Here is a 17,394-nt window from a genome sequence, read left to right on the forward strand (position 1 = left end):
AAAAAAAATGACGAATAAGAGTGAGAAACCGGGAGGAAACGATAGCGGAGGTGGAAGTGGAAGTAAAAGAAGACGAGGTGGGATCATGAGAAAACTGATGAAATCATTGAAAAATTGTCAAAAATAAATAATTTTCTTTGAAAATTAGCATAAAATTGTGAAAAACAGTGTTAAAAAATGGTTAAAACACAAAATTTTGCTCCGAACTTTTAAAAACGGAAAATTTCTCTAAATTTCAGTAAAAAAACGATAGTAAACTCAATATGGAATGAATAAAACTGATTTTCTTACCGTTTTCAGCAAATTCTATCTGTAAAAAGTGATTTTTTAGGCTATTTTCAGGTTTTTCGTCGCTTTTTCGACAATTTTTTTTCAAAAAAGTTAAATTTTTGTTTTTGTTTCAGAATTAGAAGAAATTCTGAGAAATCATCGAAAATGTTGAAATTTTTTGAGAAAAAAATTGGCAAAATGTCAAAAATAAATCATTTTCTTTAGAAATTAGCATAAAATTGTGAAAAACAGTGTTGAAAAATGGTTAAAACACAAAATTTTGTTCTGAACTTTTAAAAACTGAAAATTTCTATAAATTTCAGTGAAAAGAAGCAAAATCGATACGTTATGAAAAAATGCGATTTTCTTACCGTTTTCAGCAGAATTTATCTGTAAAAAGTTCCTTTTTCAGCTATTTTCGACAATTTTTCTCAAAAAAGTTAAATTTTTGTTTTTGTTTCAGAATTAGAAGAAATTCTGAGAAATTATCAAAATTTTTGAAATATAACGGCATGCCGTTATAATACAGTATTTACCATAGTTGTCCGGATTCCGAAATTCCGGGTTTATTTGACACCAGCCTGTCTCCCCCGCCTTCGGCGGTTGAGCCGGCTGGTATCTCCTCATTCACGTGGGCACCTCTTTTCAAATGTGCCCGCATGGGCAAGTGGTCTAAAGCGGCGGTCGTTGTCCAAAGCACGCCAGTTTGGTTTTGCCCGCTGGCTCAGTTTCTCTTCTCTTTCCAAAACCGCTGCGGACAGTGCCTCAGACAACGCCCAATTGTCTTTTATATATAAGAATGATTCCGGTTCCGAATTCCGCTTTTTTGAATTCCCTTTTTCCGGAATGCAGAAGTTGAAATTTGAAATTTTTTTGAGTTCTAAACGACTATAGTACTTTTTTTCATACTTGTCAAATGACGCGCAGCCCGCCGGCCCGTCAGGCCCGTCTTGTCAGGGATATGGGATTTTTGAGAAAAAATTTCAATTTTTCATGCCGAAAAATTGACAAAAAGACACTCATATTATTCTATGAGAAAAACCTTTCGAGTTCATCTTAGTACACCTTTAATCAAATTTGGAAAAAAAGTTGAAAAAAAATTGAAAAAAAAATCCCTCCAAAAAGACGGGCCAGGCCGTTTTGAAAAAAAAACCCGGCCCGGCCCTTGACAAGTATGCTTTTTTTCGGTTTTGATCCGTAAAAGTAGTTTTAAACCTTATTTATCATTAAAATCACTTGAAAAAATGACTTTGCCTTGCAAATTTATCAAATCATTCCGAATTCCGGATTCTGAAATTCCGGAATTCCGGGGTTTTCCGTCATTCCCCTTCCGGATTTCGAAAATTTGATTCCGATTCCGGATTCCGGAAAATGTAAAATCTCATTCCGGATTCCGTATTCCGGAAATCTAAAAAAAATGTCATTCCGTACAACTATGGTATTTACGGTAGATCACTCTGAAACCAAAAGAACTACACAAAATCTCCTCTCAAATCCCACTCAATTTTCCCCATATTTCCAGGAAAAAAAGGAAAGAATACACCATCGGACAGTCAATCGACTGCTTCTTCCTCAAAAACCACGTCTCCAAAGATGCAAAACCAGAAACAGAAACAACCAGAGCCATCGTCGTCGTCCACTCCAAAAATTCAAATTCTGAAACGAGATCCGTCGAAGAATGTGACGATGCCTATAGTCGCTTGTGTGATGCCTCTGATGGAAGTGAATTTAAGTGATCCTCCACAGCCACAGCCACCGACGACACCAAAGTATCATCAGAATCCACCGTCAACAAAAACTCAAAATCAAAGGATCTATCAGACGCCTGAAAAGTCTGAAAAGAGTGGTGGAGGAATGAATACGAGACGATCGGAAGCGAATAAACAGCAGACACAGGCCTATTATTTCTCTCAAAATCCGGGTGTCGCCGTGTCGGGTGACAAGTTCAAACAACCATCCCAGTATAAGATGCACAATTTCCCGTTGGAGAAGCTTGTCAATATCTTCATCGATGGAAAGTATTCGGTTAGAAAACGCTTTTTGATTTGAAGTTTTAACCGAAAAAAACTGAAAATTCGAAACATTTCTAAAGAAAACCATATTTTCCAATTCAAAATCCAAAAAAAAATCGTATTTTTCATACTTGTCACGGGCCGGGCCGAAATCAGGAAAAATCTCGGCCCGCTCGGCCCGTTTTGAAACATTTTTTCAAAACATTTTGAGTTTTTGAATTTTTTTTTGGGAAATTTTTGGAAATTTTTTGAAAAAAAGTATAGTTTTCGAATAAACATTTAAAATTGAATCAAAATGTAAATATGTATGATAATTTAAGCATTTTTACTGTTTTTTTTTTCGAAAAATTTCAAAAAAAAATTGGTAAAAATGGGTACCCATTTTTGAATCCGGGCCGCCGGGCCGGCCCGATTTTTGACAAGTATGGTATTTTTGGTACAAAAACTTGTAAAATCGCGAATTTTCTGCCAATTTTGACGATTTTTCATCATTTCTTGTTGAAAAATCTTGAACATAAAACCTTTATGACGTTTTTCTAATTAGAAACTGCGTTTTCGTTTCAAAAATTTTATAGTTGTCAAGGCCCGGGCCGGGCCGGTAGGAAATTTTCAAGGCCCGAAGGCCCGGCTTCAAAAAATGACCCTTTTTTTTCCAATTTTTTTCGAAATTTTTTCAATTTTTCATCGAAAATGTGACGCGAGGTGTGAATTTTTCAATTTTTTTTCCAAAATTTCTCTTGAAAAATCACCAAATTCCAGCTAATGATCACTCCAACGAACAGTCGATGCAACGGTCTCTTCATTCGAGTCGAATCACAGCATCAAGATTATAAGCCGACTGGAGCACTTTTGAGTCTCGATTCAGACGATGAGACGATTCGGAACGCGTGCCTAGAGACTATAGAAAGATTCGATAAAGGTAAATGTACTCGTGCGGCAAAGTTGCAAAAGTGGGCGGGGCTTAATGAATGGATGCTCCATTAAGCGTGATTTGTAGCGAAAGAAGGCATTATTCAATCCAGAAGTGGGCGTGGCCTCCTGACTCGATATAAAAGGGGCGTGGTCATTTTCAAAAGTATTAGTACGCTATAGGTACTGTAACCACGCCACTTTTTGCATAACCGTGCGGCAGAGTTGCGAAAAGTGGGCGTGGCCTAATCTTCTGATCTAAAAGTCAAGACCACGCCCATTTTTTGCATAACCGTGCGGCAGAGTTGCAGAAAAGGGGCGTGGTCTAACTGTTAAGACCACGCCCACTTTTTGCATAACCACGCGACAGAGTTGCAGAAAAGGGGCGTGGTCTAACTGTTAAGACCACGCCCACTTTTTGCATAACCACGCGACAGAGTTGCAGAAAAGGGGCGTGGTCTAACTGTTAAGACCACGCCCACTTTTTGCATAACCACGCGACAGAGTTGCAGAAAAGGGGCGTGGTCTAACTGTTAAGACCACGCCCACTTTTGCATAACCATGCGGCAGAGTTGCAAAAGGGGCGTGGTCTAATCTTCCCCCCATTCAACAACTTCTTTACAGTTACCCAAAAATCTGCGACAGACCGGTACCCGTACTCGAAATGCTCTGAACCATATCTGAAATCGTGTCTAATCAAGCGACTCGACGATCGTTTGGACGCGTTCCCAGATGCGATCTACTACTGTGAGAAATGTGATTATCATATCAGTACAATGGGTCACGCGAGATCACATCTCGAAAGTAGTTCTCATTTTGATGATATCAAACGACAAGAACAGAGAGAACATCTCGTCAGACACATCCCCAAACCGAGTAAAAATCATTTGAGATCTATCAGAAAATTGTTGGATGACGTGTTGGATGATTATAAAAAGGTGAGGAAATTAATGGGGGGAAATCGGATATTGGAAGCGTGGGGACCCTAAAATTCACCTGAACTTTGAAATTCTGTTAAAATATCGATTTTCAGATGAAAATCATGAAAATTCGAAATTTTACGCGTTTTCTGTGATTTTCAGACATTTTTAACGGATTTTACCCGATTTTTTTGCGTTTTTTTTAACTCAAATTCTGTGAAAATTGCGATTTTCAGCCTATAATCAAGATTTTCTGCTGGAAATCGTGAAAATTTGGATTTTTTCGCGATTTCACCTGATTTTTTGCGTTTTTTTGACCAAAATTCTGTGAAAGATACATGAAAAATTTTAGATTTTTGATACTGAAAAGTGAGTGTTTTGTTCAAAATTCGTCATTTTTAATTCTGAAAATCTCCGAAAGTTGCGTTTTCAGACAAAAATCGTGTTTTCGCTGTCCAAAAACCTGTCAAAAATGACATTTTTGAGCGAAAAATCATGTTTTTTCTACAAAAAATCGCGTTTTTGCTGTCCAAAACTTGCCAAAAATGACATTTTTGAGTGAAAAATCATGTTTTTCTACAAAAAATCGTGTTTTTTCTGTCCAAACTTGTCAAAAACGGCATTTTTAAGTGAAAAATCATGTTTTTTTGGCTGGAATCCAGGCTTTTTAGGTCAAAAGTCGGAAAAAAAAATGCTCTGTCCATTTTTTCCAGGAGTTCGTTGTTTATGAATATGTATTAGCCGAGCACTTTTGTTACAACTGCGCCCCACCGCAAACGAGAGAGTACCGGCGAGAGACGCAGAGTTTTTTTCTCGCACCGACACAGATTTTCACCATTTTTGATCTATTTTCACAAGTTTTAATTAAAAATTTGACATTTTCCGAGAGAAAATTATGCAAAAAAAGATCAAAAATGGTGAAAATCTGTGTCGGTGCGAGAAAAAAACTCTGCGTCTCTCGCCGGTACTCTCTCGTTTGCGGTGGGGCGCAGTTGTAAGAACGCGTGGGCTGATAATAAATAAACCAATTTTTTCCAGTTTTTCAAAGAAAAAGTGAACATTTCTGATGGTTTTTCAGAGTTTCCTCTAAATCTAAATCATAGTTAAAAATTTGACGTTTTAGTGAAAAAATTCAACAATTTTAGAAAAAATTTGAAGTTTTCACTTTTGCGCCAAAATACCTGGGGCTTGACAAGTACGGTTTTCCCATGTGGGGCTCTCAACTTGAGAGTCTCAAGTCATTAAAAAAGTTGCCTTACCCAAATCCAGGGTTGGGAAATTCCGGGCCGGCCCGGCCGGTAGAGAAATGTGCACTATTTTTCACAAAATTTTTCGAAATTTTTTCAAATTTTCATCAAAAATGGTCATAAATCCCATATAAGATATGGAAAAACATTGTCGAAAAGTCGACTTTTTTACAGAAAAATCGAAAAAAATTCAAATTTTCAAATTTTTGTACTGTGACCCGGCCCGTTGCAAGTCTGAGCCTATCCGATTTCCCCCTTCTCTCTCTCCTCTACTAACTTTACCAACTTCTTCCGTCAAGTCTCTTCAGGTACAAGAAATAGGAAACGAGAAAGCGAGTCACATACTCTATTATCTCCAAACTACAGTATTCCCTGCAGCAATCGGAGGAAATCGGAATGTACAACTGAGACCATTTGGATCGGCGACTTATGATACTGTCATGCCAGATAGTGACTATAATGTCGCTTATACGATGGATTTGCCAGAGAATGAGCCAATATTCTCAATGTTGGAAAAGGTTCGGAAGAGGATTGTGGATGATGGACATCCGGCTGATCACTCGATGGAAATGGGCACTCCTTCTACTATTTTGTTCACTTTTGAAGGTAATTTCTTTTTTTTTAATTCTACGGTACCTCTCTCGGAAAAACTGTTTGAGCTAGAATTTCTAAATTTCCAGACTAAAAATCACCGTGAGAGTGTAAGATTTTCATAGAAAACTTCAAATCTAGAAAGCTGACGCCATGAGGATTTTGAATGTGTTATCAGAATTGTATTAGTATCAATTTTAACAAAAGGATTAAACATTTCAGCAATTTTCTGAGAAAGAGTCCTAATTCTGATCTTTTTGATTCTAGGCATTCCAAAAATAGCCACTTTTAGCCAGAACCATAATTTCAGATCGATACAATTTATAGCTGTTTATAGCAATCTTCAAATGTTGATCTCGATTTTTCACGATTTTCAGACAAATTAAATCCGCTATAACTCTTGATTTTGATAATAGTTAGAATAAGAAAACAGATTCAGCATCCTGACGACGTTAGCTTTACAGTTATAAAATGCTCATTTGAAAAAACTTGAGAATGGAGCAACTTTCATACACAAATCTCAGAAATTAGCGAATTGGAATTTGAAAAGCTGAGATCATAAGCATTCTGAAACTGTTTCAGAATTTTCTCAATTTTTTTCGCAGAATTATGAAAATACAAAATCTCAGCATAACTCTTAACTTAATTCTTCTTGATCGATATTTTCAGCGACGAAGAATTGAGTTAAGTTTTCGAATTTAGATATCTCGAGTTTTCATAACTATGTCCTTCTTGATTTTGAGCAAATTCTAAAAGCAGATTCAGAATCCTCACGATCTCAGTTTTCCAAATTCGCTAATTTCTGAGATTTTTGTCTTAAAATTGCTTCAAATGAAACTTTCTCTGTCTGAAAGTTCTAGATTCAGAATACCCATCTCAATATTCCAGGTGTCCGAGTACGTCTCTGCTGGATGTCATGTTTCAACTACCGTAGTCAACTCTACTTCACCGATTTGATGAAGACATATGTCAGTCTCCGTGAAGAAGTCGTTCATTTCCTCCAACTAATCCGTCTCTGGGCGTGTAAAGCCGGTGTCGACTCGAAGAACAAGCCGCGTATCGGACTGCCGAGATACGGTTTCGATATCATGGCGATTCATTTCCTTCAGAATCAAGGATTACTTCCGATTCTTCATGAAATGTATGAGGAAGATAAACGATGGAATTCGATGAGCAATCGCTGAATTCAGCTGCTGGAGACGACGCTTCCGAAAGATCTAGAATCCCACCCGAGGAGGCGGGGCCAAGAAGAATGCGTTTGATGTCAAAATATGAGAATGATGTGGAGAAGATTCGAAAGAAGTTTAATCTAACAAAACAATGGGATCAAGCGGATCTTTTCATTAAATTCTTCAAGTATTACGTGGAAAAGAATCGAGATATTGTCGTACAGATTACTCAGACTGCACCGATTAGTAGAGATGCGAATCGATGGAATAAGAAAGTTCTTCATGTCGTCGATCCATTCAGAGGGGATAATGTTCTGTCGATACCCAAAGTCTCCACGTGGCAACCGTACTATTTCAATTGTTTGTTGACCACATATTTGTCGTTTGCGATTCCCAGAACGAAGGACGGACCATTGGTCGAGATTTCGCTGATTCATAGTGTATGTGCCGTGAAAAATGAGAAAAAATCGGTCTAAAACGCGGAAAAATAGATTGAAAGCATAAATTTTATGCTGAAAATGCTATTTTTGCTGAAAATTGAGTTCCTTCGGAATTCCGACTGTAAACACTGGATAGTAGCTGAAATTTCGTAGCTGAAATTCCGATGTTTTCAGTGGAAAATGAGCAATTTTAAGATGAAAAATGATGGGGAGATGTGTAAAATGCGGAATTTTCAGTCAAAACACCAACAAAATGACAGTAAATCGGGCTAAACCGCTGAAAAACAGCTTGAAGTTAAAAAAAATGTTGCGAAAAAACTTTTCAGATTTCAAAAATCTTCTCTAAAAACCCGTCAATTTTATATAAATTCTTGAAATCAGTTTAAAAAATTGCTGAAATTGAGAAAAATCTTCTGAGGGTAGCTTTAGGGATTTCGGCTGGAAACACTGGAAAGTAGCTGAAATTTCGTAGCTAAAAGTCTGAACGTCCGCTCAAAAGAATATCGATGTTTTCAGTGGAAGATGACCAATTGTGTCTCTGAGTGTCACTTATTCTCTCATAAGGCCAATTTTTGTAGGAATGGTAGATCAAACCTAGAGCTTCACTTTTGTAGTTGACACATTTTCCGTACAAGGCCTCTCTGAAAAGTTAAAGACCATCAATATATACAGATCAAATCGGAGCTGTATAAGTTGTCTGGCTGTAACTTTTCAGAGAGGGCTTGTACAAAAAATGTGTCTACTACAAAAGTGAAGCTATAGATTTGATCTACAAATCCTATTGGTCATTATGAGACAATAAATGACATCCAGAGACACAATTGGCATTTTTCCACTGAAAACATCTGGTATCTTTTGAGCGAAGGTTCGGACTTTCAGCTACGAAATTTCAGCTACTTTCTAGTATTTTCTATGAAATCCCTTACTAAAAAGGCTATTTTCAGCAAATTTTGAGCTGATTTCAAGCATTTTTAGCATAAAATTTAGTGCAGAACCTCTGCAAACCAAATTGAGCGTTTTTAAGGGAATTTGCCATGATTTCAACCCGATTTTTGAAAATTTGAAAAGTGATTTCAAAGCGAATTTCCGTCATTTAAATTTCAAAGTGTTTTTTAGCGTTTCAGGTCAATTTTCTGACATTTTGATGGTTTTTTGACTGAAAAAAGTCAAATTTTAGACATCTCCCCATCATTTTTCATCTTAAAATTGATCATTTTCCACTGAAAACATCGGATTTTCAGCTACTTTCCAGTGTTTTCAGCTGAAATTTGAAAGGAAGCAGATTTTACTCGATTTCAGCAAATTTAGAGCTGATTTCAAGCATTTTTAGCATAAAATTTAGTGCAGAACCTCTGCAATCCAAATTGAAGGTTTTTAAGGAATTTGCCATGATTTCAACCCGATTTTTGAAAATTTGAAACGTTTTTTCGAAACATTTCCATCATTCTAAATGCAAGCGGTTTTTTCAGCGTTTTGGGCCGATTTTTTGACATTTTGATGGTTTTTTGACTGAAAATTTCCAATTTTAGAACTTAAAAACTATTTTCAACGATTTCAGAAATCCGCCGCCACCAAGAAGAAGGTCAAAGAGCCGCAGACGCCGAAACGCAGTGGAGAACCACCTATTTCAACGACACCAATGCAGAATATTCCAGAAGAAGATTATAATAGAGCAGCGGATCTTCTGGCAGAGGAAGCTGAAAATGAGAAATATATTAATGATCTGAAAGCGAAATTGATGTTCGACGGAATCAAATTTAAGGATTTGAAACCGACGAATTTTGAGATCGACGATCACTGGCAATCTGTGTATAGTCGGAAGGCGTTGACTCGTTTTCGACGTGTTTGGCCGACTCGATTGAATGAAAGAATTGCGATTCCACTGGAAGATCATGATTTATTGAATAACAAATTTGGTAAAAGATGGATGAAACGGTGGAGAAAAGGCGAATTGGGACGGTCGGAATCGTTGGAAATGCCAGAAGTCTCCAAAGAAGAAGAAGAAGAAGAAGACAAGGATGTTGCAGAGATAACTGAAAAAATGGAGGAGATGTTGGGAATTGTGGAGTCGGAAGAGTCTCAGAGGAGTCATTCGGAGGAAACACCGGTGACGGTTATTGAGAAGGTTAGGGAGGGAAATTCGAAAAAATGAGTGAAAACCAGTAGAAAATGATTAAAAATCGTTAAAAAAGATTAAAAACCCGACAATTCGGACTAAAATACTTCAAAATACCCCATTTTTCATTAAAAAATGAAAAAAATGGCCGAAATCATCATAATAAACTTCACATTTTCAGCTGAAAAAGGCCGAAATTCATAGCTGAAAACTCTCAAAAAGTCACTGAAATTACTCTCAAAATGACTGAAATTCATCTTAAATTACAGTATTTTCGTCAAAAACTTCATTAAAAAAATGGATCATTCAAAATAGCTGAAAAATGACTGTTAGTGAGGAAAATTGATTGAATGAAGAGGAAGATACTGAAATTGGTCGAAAAATGAGGAAAAAACCGAAGAAAATGATTGAAAAATTGCTTATAAAGATTGAAAAAACTCTTCAATTCGGACTGAAATAGTTCAAAATACTCTATTTTTCTACTGAAAATGAGGAAAATGGCCGAAATTATCATAATAAACTTCACATTTTCTCAAGGCTGAATCTCTGCGGGCTCGCTGAAAATAGGTCGAAAGTGGAGGTTTTCAGCCATAGGTACATCGTGAAGAGACTGAAATCGGATGAAAAATGACTGAAATACTTCAAAATACTCTATTTTTCTACTGAAAATGATGAAAAAAACCGAAATTATGGCTGAAAATGATCTTGAATTACCTTTTTCTCAAGGCTGAATATCTGAGAATAATCTCACTGAAAATATGCAAAAAATGGAGATTTCCAGATGAAACCGTTGAAAAAAGCTGAAACTTATCACGGAAAATGCTCTGAAAATGACTGAAATTTATCAAAATTACCTCGATTTTCATGTTGAATTACAGTGTTCGTCTAGAACTTTAAACATTTTGAAATCGAGGAATTTAGAGTTCAGAACCATTCGGAACATCTGAAAATTGACTGGAAATCTGCCATAATAGAATTGAGTCATAACCTAGTCCAATGAAAAGCAAGCTCGCTGAAACCTTGAAAAATGGAAAGATCTCAAAAAGTAGGTCTAGGAAACATGTTTTTCTAGATCAACCTTTTGAGATCTTTCCTTTTTTTTGGACGAAATAAGTCCATGTCTATTCCCGACGAAGTAGTATACTCTCAGCGGAGTAGTAGTATACTCTCAGCGGAGTAGGCATTGAGTCATAACTCAGTCCAATGAGAAGCAAGCTCTCTGGAAACTTGAAAAATGGAAAGATCTCAAAAAGTAGATCTAGGAAACATTTCACAAAAGTATTTTTAGAAAATTTAACTTTTTTTCCTAAAAATACTTTTGTGAAATGTTTTCTAGACCTACTTTTTAAGATCTTTCCATATTTCAAGTTTTCAGTGAGCTTGCATTTTGTAAAATACGAGCTTGCGCCTGCTCCGTATTCTATATTTCTGTCTGTTTTAGTTACATTCGTTGTAGATTGCAATCTTTATTGACCGGTATAGGAAAGAGAGTGACTTGTGGTCACCATCTTCCACCAGTGAGTGTATATCTAATGCCGAATGTAAAGGAGAGATGGGTGTGTCTGCCCGAGGTTGTTTACACTCCCGCGGGGCAGATGATAATAAATCTTCTTAATCGAGAGATAGAACCCGAGGAAAAGGGAGAAGAGACAGGTCAGAAATTGGCCTGTGACATCCTCCCCTCTTTGGAAAGATGGTTTCGTCCTCGAAACTCTATGAAAGAGATCAAGTAGAAAACCACTTTTCCGCAGGGTTTCCCTAAGGCTCTCCCCTCCTCTCGAGAGCTGCTTCGTCCCGAAGCGTCAACCAACTTGAATTTTTTAAAGGGGTAAAACAGTTCAAGAGAGCCTAAAACAGTGAAACAAACTATAAAACAACATAAAATACACAAAAATAAACAATCGTCATCAGGGTCTCAAATACAAAAATCAGATTCTCATAGTGTCTTATTGCCCTAATCTTATCTAGTGACCGAAGTTTCGTCAAACTGGCGGCGTTAGGAAGTGCGGAGACAAACAATAATAAACTATAATGTTTTGAGGCGAATATCTACAAGAAGAAAATCAAACATTCTAAAATAATAAAAATTTTAAGCTGTGTCATACAATTCAATTAACATTTGGGGAACAATCTTCTCAATTATTGGTTCTATTCAAATCAGACTCATTTTTGCTGTTGAAATTTTTGAACACTTAATTACTTAATAACCATGCGCTTCCGCGCATGTGCTCATCCGCTCATTAACCTACACTCACTCTAGGGAACTTCTGTATCCTCTAGGGGTGGGGAATTTTCAAAATGGTATTAAAAAATTTATAATTATATTGACTTTCCTTCTCAAGTTTTGAAGATCCTTGACAGCTTTTCACATACATATGGCCAATCCTCTTGTTGATTGAAGCCAAAACAATCCAAAATCAAAATCCGCGATCGATTGAAATCGAGAACATCGCAACTGCATTGCACTGAGACTGACGACGATGAGTATTAGAGTAATATAATAGAAGTTATAGCATGAATAGTAGAAATGGGGTGATTGGGTTCAAATAGGGGTGGTTCCAGTGGGTGTAGCGGTTAGCACTGAGGAGTAATTTGAATCCTGCGAGCACCAAGAGTTCGCAGATGATAAAGTTGAATAATAGGCGCCAACTTTATCACCCTACTCGAGGTGGGACTTCCATGTAAAAGGCATGAATGCGCCTGCTCATCCTTTTAACATTTCTGTCTGTTTTAGTTACATTCGTTGTAGATTGCAATCTTTATTGACCGGTATAGGAAAGAGAGTGACTTGTGGTCACCATCTTCCACCAGTGAGTGTATATCTAATGCCGAATGTAAAGGAGAGATGGGTGTGTCTGCCCGAGGTTGTTTACACTCCCGCGGGGCAGATGATAATAAATCTTCTTAATCGAGAGATAGAACCCGAGGAAAAGGGAGAAGAGACAGGTCAGAAATTGGCCTGTGACAATTTCATTAGACTGAGTTATGACTCAATTCTACGCGTTACGACAGATTTTCAGTCAATTTTCAGCTGTTCCGAATGATTCTGGACGGTAAATTGGTCGATTTCAAAATGCTTCTAGAAAATGCAAGTTCTAGATGAATACTGTAATTTATGATGATTTCGAGGTTATTTTTGATAAATTTCAGTAATTTTCACAGACTTTTTGACAATTTTCAGCTAGAGCTTATGAATTTCAGCTTTTTTCAACTGCTTCTTCTGGAAAACTCCAGTTTTCAAAATATCAGGTCTACTCTCAGCTTGAGTAGAATTCATCTAAAATTGTATGAAACTGGCTGAAAATTCATGGAAATCATTCAATTTTTGGCTGAAAATAGTCTCAAAATTTCAAATTTTCCAGGACCTCGTATCACAACAATCTGAAATCAAGGACGAATCGATGGTCATGTCTGAAATCGAGGAGAATGAGGTGGAGAAGGAGAAGGATGCATCAATTCCAGACGATCCAGAGACTTCAGAAGCCATCGTGATGTGTATACGTTCTGTTGAGGAGCCAGAAGCTCCAGAAGCCTCAGACGACGTCAAGGATTCAGAAGTTGCTTCGAAAGCTCCAGAAGCTCCAGAATCCGTCGTCCCAACAAAGCCTGACATCACCACAGTAACATCAGAATCCTCAGCAATCCTGACGACGCCATCAAAATCAACGATTCAGAAGACCACGGCGACGTTCGTCAAGACAAAAGCGATCCCAGTCGCCGAGAAACAAATCTGTTGTGAGGAGTTTTTCATCAAGGAGAATGTGGACTTCAAGGAGATCGCAGTCAAAGCGAAACGACTTCATCAATACGAATTCCAGTTCGAATTCTCATCTGATCTGTTCTGCGGTGGCTACGAGATGGAGATGAAGTGTACCCATTGTGACGGAAGTCATTGTGTTGAGAAGTGTCCGATGATGGAGATCCCACCGATTATCAAGTATGAGGCGAGGACTCCTGAAGAGTTGAAAGATATTGATGATATCATTGATAAATATTATCAAGAGAATATATTGAATGATGCGAGGCTGAAGTTGATGGAAGAGAGAAAGACGGAATTAGAGAGATTCATGAAGGAAAAGTATCAGAATGATGTTAACTTGACAATATTTGGAAGTGTGATGACTGGATTGAGTGTCAACTGCTCCGATATTGATATCTGTTTGAGATTTGGATCTGGAGACACGCCTCCGAAGGATCGGACGCCGAAAGAAGTGATTCTGAGGACGGAACGAGTGCTGAGGAGTTGTGGATTGGTGAGGAGAGTGCAATCGATTACAACGGCGAAGGTGCCGATTGTGAAGTTTCAGTTGTTACTTATCAATGATGAGTATATTGATGCGGAGTGAGTTCTTTGAAACGCAGAAATTTAGAAATCGGGGAGAAAACGGGGTCATAGAACTAAAAATAGGTGAAAAATGGAGTTTTCCAGATGAAGCAGTTGAAAAAAGCTGAAATTCATAAGTGGAAATTGCCAAAAAATTACTGAAATTCATCAAAATTACAGCATTTTTTATCTATAACTTCAAGTATTTTGAAATCGATCGTTTTAGAATCCTGAATGCTGAAAATTGACTGAAAGTTGTCAAAACTAGGCTGAAAATCGGTCGGAATTGGTCCTTTTGGCTTTTAAACAGAGAAATTTGAAAACTGAAACAATTTGAAACCGAGAAATTTAGAAATCGGGGAGAAATCGGACTCTATGACTGTATCTAGATAGATCGTAGCAAATAATAGACTTTCTAGCGGAAAATTGTTGAAAAGTCATTGAAAATGCTCTGAAATTGACTGAATTGTATCAAAAAAATACCTCGAATTCATCTTAAATTACAGTATTTTCATCTAGAACTTCAATCATTTTGAAATCGATCAATTTAGAGTCCTGAATGCTGAAAATTGACTGAAAATTGTCAAAACTAGCATGAAAATCGGTCGAAATTGGTCCTTTTGGCTTTTAAACAGAGAAATTTGAAAACTGAGACGATTTGAAACCGAGAAATTTAGAAATCGGGGAGAAATCGGACTCTATGACTGTATCTAGATAGATCGTAGCAAATAATAGACTTTCTAGCGGAAAATTGTCGAAAAGTCATTGAAAATGCTCTGAAATTGACTGAATTGTATCAAAAAAATACCTCGAATTCATCTTAAATTACAGTATTTTCATCTAGAACTTGAAGCATTTTGAAATCGATCGTTTTTAGAATCCTGAATGCTGAAAATTGACTGAGAACCGAGACGTTTTAGAATTGGGATACGACGTAACTAAGACGTTGTAAAACCGTTACATTTTGAAATCGTGACGTTTTGAAACCGAACAAATGAGACACTGAAAATCGACGTTCCGAAACCTGGCTGTTTGAGAATTCGGACAACTTGGAACTGGACGTTCAGAAATTGTGTCTAGGTCGTTTTGAAACCGGGACACTTCAGAACTTAGAGATATTAAAAATGGGGACGTATTGAAACCGAATAAATAAGACGTTTTGAAACTAGGGACTATTTAAAACCGAGCCAAAAGTGAGATACATTGAATAAAAACCCAATAGTGAGACCTTTTTAAGTTACATTGACGCCTTCCTCCTCCTCTTTTATACCAAACACGGAGGCGGAGCCAAGTAACAACGCAAATAGTAAAATAGAAGAAGACAAAGAGCGGTAAGATGAAAAGGTGTTGAGAGGAGACAAAGAGAATGTTACTCTAACAGCAAATTCTATCGGAATGGAGAAATTTTTCATAGAATTCAAAAATTTTCAAAAAGTCCACATGTTTCCAGTATCTCCTATTACAACATACTGGCTATATACAACACTGCACTCCTCAAAGAGTACACTCTCTGGACACCCGATCATCGATTCGCCAAATTGGCTCTGTATATTAAGCGGGTGAGTGAGAGGGGAGGGAATCTGGCTAAAATTTTTGATTCCGCCCCTCAAAACAAGAGTGTAGGCGCGTTTTATCGAGGCTCCGCCCACTTTTGACAAGAAAAGGGGCGGAGCCCGAAAAACTAGAATTTTAAATTCAAATTTTGGACTCCACCCCTCAACACAAGAGTATAGGCGCGTTTTCCGGAGGCTCCGCCCACTACTGACAAGAAAAATGGAGGCGGAGTTTCATGGCACCCGAAAATCTAAAAATGTTCCATCTAAATTTGAGACTCCGCCCCTCAACACAAGAGCATAGGCGCGTTTTGTCGAGGTTCCGCTCACATTTGGCCAGAAAAGGGGCGGAGCCCAAAAATCTAGAATTTTAAATTCAAATTTTGGACTCCACCCCCAAAACAAGAATATAGGCGCTTTTTAACGATACCCTTTTTACCATGAAAACCATTTTTGACTCTGAAAATGTGGGCGGAGCTCCAGTGGCACCCGAAAGTCTGACATTTTTCCATATAAATTTTAGACTCCGCCCCCAAAACATAAGTGCAAGCACGTTTTATCGAGGCTCCGCCCACTTTTGACATGAAATTGAATTTCAGAAATTTAGGGCGGAGCTTTGTTGGTATTATAGTGATTATATCGGTACCCAAAAGTCTAGAAATTTTTCTACCTAAATTTTTGACTCCGCCTCTCAAAACAGGAGTGTAGGCGCGTTTTATGGAGGCTTTGCCCACTATTGACCAGAAGAATGTGGGCGGAGCTATAAATACTGTGAAAAAAAATGAAGTTTAGCCAAGGAGTTTCAAAAAAATTTCACAGGCTGAAACGCAAGTGCTGCAGGGAGTTGTGGGCGGAGCTTATACTGCAAGCGGCGAAATTTCAGCTGAAACTCGTATTTTAATCGATATACAGCTAGGAAACATCGATTAAAATACGAGTTTCAGCGAAATTTCTTTCAACCCTGTCGCTTGCAGTTTAAGCTCCGCCCACAATTCCCTGCCGCACTTGCGTTACAGCCCGCGAAAGTTTTTTTTTTTGAAAATCCTTGGCCAAACTTTATATTTTTTGCCCAGTATCTATTAATTTTTTAAAGATTTCCGATCACTAGATAACGATATGATATCTTCTAATGAAGATTGAACAAATTTTCGGGAGCCACTGGAGCTCCGCCCACATTTTCAGGGTAAAAAAATGGCTTTCATGGTCAAAATGGCATCATTAAGAAGCGCCTACACTCTTGTTTTAGGGGTGGAGTCCAAAATTTTTTTACCGGTACTGGGCTATCATTGACATCGGGATAAACAGAAACACACACAACTTTTAAATTTCCATTTCAGTGGGCGAAACACTGTGACATTGGAGACGCATCACGTGGCTCACTGAGCTCATACGCCCATATCATCATGCTCATTTCGTATCTCCAAAACTGTGACCCACCGGTTCTTCCACGTCTTCAAGAGGACTTCAGAAGTGATAACGACGAGAAGAGACTCGTCGAAAACTGGGATACATCGTATGCTCAAGTGGAGAGCCAATTGCTAGAAACATGGCCGAAAAACAAGGAATCGTGTGCTCAATTGCTCATCGGATACTTCGACTACTATTCTCGATTCGATTTCCGCAATTTTGTTGTCCAGTGTCGACGAGAAATGATATTGTCGAAGATGGAGAAAGACTGGCCACGCCCACTTTGTGTTGAGGATCCATTCGATTTGCATCACAATTTGAGCAGTGGAATCACTAAGAAAAGTGCGGGTTTTTGAAGATTCTGAATCTGTTTTCAGAATTCGCTCTGAAGTTAGGATGAACCGAGTTATGAGGTTTTTAGACTGTGAATTATGGA

General features: G+C 37.8%; 1 protein-coding gene across 1 annotated transcript; it reads left to right on the top strand.

The window, feature by feature from the left end:
• Nucleotides 1–7: 7 nt before the first annotated feature.
• Nucleotides 8–7,133, top strand: GCK72_008527 (uncharacterized protein; the record flags this gene model as incomplete). The annotated part of the gene is made up of 6 exons (XM_003092126.2): nt 8–77; nt 1,793–2,295; nt 3,042–3,201; nt 3,816–4,129; nt 5,667–5,964; nt 6,838–7,133. 6 exons carry the CDS (start codon nt 8–10, stop codon nt 7,131–7,133), a joined length of 1,641 nt encoding a protein of 546 aa, XP_003092174.2.
• Between the last annotated feature and the right edge of the window lie 10,261 nt (nt 7,134–17,394).

The sequence above is a fragment of the Caenorhabditis remanei genome, chromosome III (assembly GCF_010183535.1).
Source record: "Caenorhabditis remanei strain PX506 chromosome III, whole genome shotgun sequence".
Lineage (NCBI taxonomy): Eukaryota > Metazoa > Nematoda > Chromadorea > Rhabditida > Rhabditidae > Caenorhabditis > Caenorhabditis remanei.